Source organism: Salvia hispanica, chromosome 6 (genome assembly GCF_023119035.1).
Source record: "Salvia hispanica cultivar TCC Black 2014 chromosome 6, UniMelb_Shisp_WGS_1.0, whole genome shotgun sequence".
NCBI lineage: Eukaryota > Viridiplantae > Streptophyta > Magnoliopsida > Lamiales > Lamiaceae > Salvia > Salvia hispanica.
The window spans coordinates 34730815-34737372 of NC_062970.1; the positions used below are offsets into that span (position 1 = coordinate 34730815).

The window sequence follows — 6558 nt, forward strand, 5'->3', positions numbered from 1 at the left end:
TAAATATCAATAAAAATCGTTTCTTTTTTATGATTTGTATTACCACCCATAAAAATGTTTATTTCGTTTCATATATTCCACTCACATAATTGTTCCATCCCCAAATCTCATTTCATTGCCACCTAAATTTGTTATTGTAGAGTTGTATACCGACAATCGCCAAACGTCTTTGGAACCGGAGCGCAACTTTAAATTAACCAGCAATTTATCAGTAAGTATTTTAGTTTTGGTATAATTGTGGGCTATCAATAAACTCAACTAAAAATGCATTCCAAGAAATTTAGGGCTTTCGTTCGTTTTACTACGCAAACCAAATTAGTCTCATCCCTACTTAATAAAATTGGGCTTTTAGATATAATACCGCCTATATTTGGGCTCCATAGTATTAAATTTTATAAGTGGGTCTAGATTAGTTAAATAGCGTAAATATTTATAGTAGCAGTAGGGCCGGAATTCTAAATAATTTGTGGTTGCACTTATTTCTTATAGCCAAAGTATAAAAATATTTTGAATTTTAAAAAAATAATTATTTTATCCAAATGAATTATTTTGCAAATTAATTAGCAAAAAGCTAGCGTATATATAAACTTAATTATGCAATAAATCCTTTTGTTCATCTTTTTCCAAAAGAAAAAATGCAGTGAAAATGGAGCAAGTCCGCAAAATTGAAGATACATGTGGAGTTAGGTCGTATTCATTATGTTGTGAGTTCCCAATTTTGTAATACAATTCTTCTAGTGGTAGTGACCAAATACGCACACTTGCTTGTAGTACTATTGAAGCAAGCCCACTTTGTACTAACAACCAATAGAAGAATCTTAATACTCTTATAAAACTAGCATAATCTCCCTATATGATGAACTTGAACATATCCGCTACCATTCCAGAGGCCTAATCTTAGTGCTAGTAGCCTGCAAACACATAATCATAAAATCAAACACACTACAAGAAATTTGGTAAATAAACAATAATATCCCATTTACATGCATATAATTTCAAATAAAAACTTACATATTTATTGGGAAGAGAAGTTGGAATCATTTTAATAATCAAGGGCTAATTGGGAGGTATTTTTGATACCCCTTTGCGTCGTAGTTCAACCATCACACTATCCATGGACGGGGGCTTTAATCCAAGTGGCAGCGGCAGCCATGGTTTCTTTAGAACATCTCCGATGGCTGCATCTATGCTCTCTTTTGACTGTAAGTTGAGGAATCCGCTTAGATTTTTTAGAATCCTTGAATGAAATATAAATAGTACTCCTATTATAATTTTCAACTATCTCAAATTGGATTTTATTCTAAATTAATATTGTTACTAGTAGTCTAGTACAGTATACTTAGTTTCACGGTAGACTTAAAAAGGTTGTTATGTGACTTGAGTTTCCTCTTGCATTTTATCTCTAAAAGACAACTCAAAAATCATCAAGGAAGAAAAGTGAAAGCTCACCGGATGAACATCGGAAGGCGGCTGCACGGCCGGTACTCCGGTGGGCGGCCGTGGAAATCTCTGCAAGGAAACAAACTAAAAAACTAAAAAGTTAAAAAAAAATAAAAATCAAGAATGGAAGTAGAGCGAGTTATGTAATCACCGTAGGTTGAAATTGCGGCTGCGGAAAATATATTGTGCTCGGCGGCGGAACCTATAATTACATAATTACACAAATGTATTAGTTGGGAGATTAATTAGATTGAGAGAATATTGTGGTGGTGGTGTTATTAAAAGGCATACATATTGGTGATGTGGATGCCAAAGGGATGATGGGTCAGCCAGTGGCGAAGGCCAAGCGTGCGGCTGAGGCAAGTGTGTAGGCCACGTGTACATCAATGATTGGTCGACGGATGGATGACCCCATACATGTAAGGGTCTAAAATTCGGTGTTGCCGGAGGAAAGCCAATAGTACGTGCAACCCAAGGATTCACATCTGCCGTGGTTCCGTACATCTGCCGCCTCCGGCCCCAGCTAGCTGCCTCAGCTTCCCGCGCTTGCACATGTTTCCAGTGAGATCGATATTTCTGCAAAATTATTTATATCACTTAATCATTTGCACCAAAATAATAAACTTGGTTTTTCTCAAATACTGGAATATAAATTTTAAATTACATTTTGTAATATTTGTACCAAATCAATCCAATTAGGTATCTTAATCTTTCAAATCTAAACTGTTTACTAAATAATTAATTATCAGTATATATTATTTCATCATTAAAACTGTTTCTTGTATTTTTTGTTTCAATCATCAATTACTAATATTTAAATGTTAATTACAGTATACTCCTTATTTTTTAAGTTCATATTTTAATAATAAACAATACTCCTTTTTTAAAAAAGTATAATAAAACACTCAAACGAACAAGGTGGTGAGCATGACCAAAATATGACTTATATGAGGCTTGTCAGACTAAAAAACAAGATTCCTACAACAAAACCAAAAAAAAATAATAAGAACAACAAACAAGATTTTAGATCAAACTAATTTCAACAACTAATAGTACGAGACATCAAGCAAAAGATAAAAATTAAAAACCAAAAGAAAATATACTCCAAAGTAAGAGAATAAAAAAGGAGCCAAGAGCAAGTCACACAGTCACGAAGAAAAGGGTAAACCAAAGCAATATTGAGACAAAACAAACCAGCATACATGTTTACGCAATAAATTTATTCAGTAAACAATACTCCTAAATAAATGGAGTAATAAGTTCAATGACTTACTAGTACAAATAATAGCTTCGTCCCCTAATAATTGTCCACTTTGGTTTTGGCATGAGTTTTAAGAAATGTAAAGAAAAGTGAGTTGAAAAAGTTTGTATAATATGAATCTCACTTTTATATATTAGTTTTATAACAAAATATGAGTTGAAATAAGTAAGTGGAGTGTAAGGCCCATTTATTATTTATGATAAAAAAATGAAAGTGGACAATTAACGATGGACCGAGGAGTATTTCAAAATGGCATGGGTCAGAGAATTTCAACCTCTATTATTTACTTTAGTGAAAAACTCCATCTCAAAAATTACATTCTGAGTGTAGATGAACAGAATATCTCACTAATATGTACATTTTGGAATTCGTCCTAACTCATTTCATTACGATTAAAAGAATCTAAGATGATAAATTCTATTTAAATTTAAAGTAAGATTGATGTACTCCGGCATATAACTTTTTCCTTCAATATTTGATCTATTGAATAAATAAATTAAGAAACAAATTACAACTTCCGCAGTACAGTAATAAAGATTTTAAAATTTTTGTAGTCATCTCCAGAAGTCCTCGACATTATCAAATAAACTTATCGGATCTAAGTGGTATCACATCTCAACAATAATTAGTACTAGCATTTTAAAAAGGTGTTATCATACAGCAAATCGGTTTTCCACGTTGAGACAAATCGACCAAGAAAATGAAACGATGGGCTACCAGACACTTTTAAGTGCCTTGTTTTCAACTTCACAATAATTTCAATAAAGACTCTAATCAAATTCGGTATATTAAACATTTGATAAGGTGACATTACTATTTTGTCGGTAATATATCTTGATAAAGTAAAATACGATCGAGATGAAACAGACGCGCCCACCGAAATCGAATAGGGATAGATGGACAGGGTGCCCCCAGCTTTTAGACTACTCATGCAGTTTACCAAAAAATTGTGACTTTCTTTATTTACCGAAACATTTTGATATGAAATGATAAAATATAAAGACAAAAGGAGTAATACTTTTAATTTGGACCCAAGGAGATGAGATTTGATATACACTAGAAAGCAGAAACTCTCATTCATAGTTGGTGCTTTTTGTTTTAACCAGGGTTTAAAAATCCGATCTAGCCGGTTGGCCGGTCTGATTCGAACATAAAATAGAGTCATCTTGACCTAAATACAATTAGTCGACCGGTTCAACCACGAACCGGTCTATGGTTGATCAATTTTAGCCCTCCTAGAAACAATTTTGAATTGTACTACTCCTACGTAATAGAATTTGATCCATTCACCAATAGACAAGGTGGCTATGAAAATGAAACAAATTTTAGCTAGTGCACTAAAAACACTTTGGTGGCTTATTCTGGACTTTTGATTCCTATCTATATACGTCAATTTTTTTGTCTTCATAGCCATACATACGGGTTCGATATTAAAGAGTAGTAGTGTTTCATAATTTTAAATTGACATATGATATTTTTTATCAACTTCATTCTTAATATTTTTAACTATTGACAATTGGTGCAGTGCATTACAATGATATGCAAGAGTTATTAAATTCAAATGCAGATGAAGGGGACGACGTGTCTAATTGCAAACAATTACTATAGTATATGAGTAAAAAATAATAAAGCAAAACTCAAAATCAAATTGATAACATAATCTACGTTGGTGTGTAAATTAAGATGTTATGTGATTATGATTAATTATTTTAATAGGAGTATATTTTATTCGATATATCTATTTGAGAGAGAGAATGAGAGAATTGAAGCATACTTGAAGATGGCTGGCAATGTTATGGCGTGTAAGGCAGTCATTCCCCATGATTTCCAGAATTCTCGACGGCACCGCCTTGTCAATCCCTAGCTGCTCCACCGCCTGCACGAACCGCCGGTGCAATTCCGGCGTCCAATCCACCTATAGCGACAGAGACAATTCTAACTGAATAAATCAACATTGATCAATTGCAACATCGGAAACATGTCATTAAGTACCTTGGTTTTCTTCTTCCCCGGTGGGTTTTTACAGCGAAACGACGACGATATCTTGCTCCTGTCGTCAGCTTCTTTCAAATCCGGATCCTTCACTTCCGGTTCGGGTTTCTGAACCAAATCGACATCGGAAACTGAATCTGCTCGCGAATTATTTTCAGTCTCTAATTTCGTGTCAGATTCGGAGCCTGAGAATTCGGCGAAGAATTCGTTATCGATTTCCAAATCAGGCAACACGTCGCCGTCTCCGATTCCGATGAGAATGTCGTCGAAATTAATGGTGTCGACCAAATCCTCTTCAAATTCTGCGTCTTCCATGGAGAATGCCTCGATTCCTCTCTCATGCTTCACTGCGAGCATTAATCCCCACTGAATTTTCAATATCAACTTTTTTTTTTTAAACGATAGAATGAAATTGAAAAATAATGGAGACAGGTCAGTGCATTATGTACTGGCCTTGCTCTTAGTTGGTGCCGCTGTATTCCTTTTTCGGTTTACGCTTGAGAGAGAGAGAAAGAGAGAGAAACGGTTTCGATCACAATTTGTGTTGGAGAGGGAACGGCCTCTGCAAATTTGTTTCTATACCTTTTGTTTTGGCTTGTCACACTTCATATATATATATATATATATGGAATGGAACACTATGTGTGATTTGTGAACGTGTGGATGCAATTTTATTTCAAGTATTTAAAAAAAACAAATTGTGAAGTTGTTTTATCGTGATTTTTTACTCCAACTCAAGACATTTTATTTCGAAATTAACCATAACAACAATACGCCTACTCACACACAACAATTTTAATTACTAAAAGAAAGTGTGGTACTTATATGACCAAATTATTCAAAGATTCACGTGTGAGTATTATCCTGTCACCACCAACTAGGGCACTATGAGGCCCCTCCCAGTACACTTCATCTATATCTGTTTCAAATTTTGTGAAACAAAATCAACTGTTTTCCACTGTGTATCCAACTAAGGCCTAATAATTTTGAAAATAGGAGTAAAGATGTTTATACGGCACATGGCTTGGTATTTAAATGTGTTAATTACTTACATAAATACGAACGTATTTCATTATTGATATTACTAAATAGAGGTGTGATCAATGTCGAACCCTTCTTAAAGACCGAACTAGAGACTAAATTTGGGCCACTCATTTTTCTTTATCTTATGATTATGATTAATTTAGAATTAATTTAATATTTATGATTATGATTAATTTTTTAAAATGTTTTAAAAAAATTTTAATTTTTTTAATTTTTAATTTTTTAAATTTAATTTTTTAAAATTTTTTTTAAAAAAAATTTGTTTTAAATTTTCTTTTATTCGATAAAAACTTGCTGGAGTAAATAATGAACTATATTCACTACATAATGAACTAAATGAATGTATGTTATGAAGTAATTTTTCGCATTCATTATATACTGAATTTACTTCAACTGAAAGATAATTACTCCCTCCATCACACATTTGGAGTCACTTATTGGTATGGCTCGAGTTTTAAGAAAGAGTTGAAGTGTGTAATAAATGAAGTGAGATTGTGGAGTGTGTAATAAATGAAGTGAGATAGTAGAGTGTGTAATAAATAAAGTGAGATGGTAGAATAGGTTGAAGGTGAGTCCCTTTTGACTTTTGATTTTTGTTTTGATTTATTTTAATGTAGATAATGACATTTTTATATAATTTTGATGAAGAATGGGGTAAAATTGTATGACCAAATATGAAAAATTCTAAAAGTGACTCTTAAACTGGGATGAACTTTTATGGCAAAAAGTGACTCTTAATCTAGGACGGAGGGAGTGTGTCATAACACATTATGAAGTAATAAAATAATGAAATGAAGTAGTAAACTAACGGAATGAAGTAA

General features: G+C 33.0%; 1 protein-coding gene across 4 annotated transcripts; it reads right to left on the reverse strand.

Moving 5' to 3' along the window:
• Positions 1 to 665: 665 nt before the first annotated feature.
• LOC125193339 (transcription activator GLK1-like) lies at positions 666 to 5282 on the reverse strand. 4 transcript variants are annotated; one of them, XM_048091110.1, is made up of 8 exons: positions 5147 to 5282; positions 4694 to 5040; positions 4476 to 4616; positions 1732 to 2016; positions 1592 to 1642; positions 1450 to 1524; positions 1012 to 1200; positions 666 to 911 (listed from the first exon to the last, which is right to left on the reverse strand). In XM_048091110.1, exons 2-7 carry the CDS (start codon positions 5006 to 5008, stop codon positions 1057 to 1059), a joined length of 1011 nt encoding a protein of 336 aa, XP_047947067.1. In that variant the 5' UTR covers positions 5009 to 5040; positions 5147 to 5282; the 3' UTR covers positions 666 to 911; positions 1012 to 1056. The 4 variants fall into 4 exon arrangements, with proteins under 4 accessions (XP_047947067.1, XP_047947065.1, XP_047947066.1 ...); XM_048091108.1 differs by having other exon boundaries at positions 4694 to 5059; XM_048091109.1 differs by having other exon boundaries at positions 1450 to 1509; positions 4694 to 5282.
• Positions 5283 to 6558: the final 1276 nt, after the last annotated feature.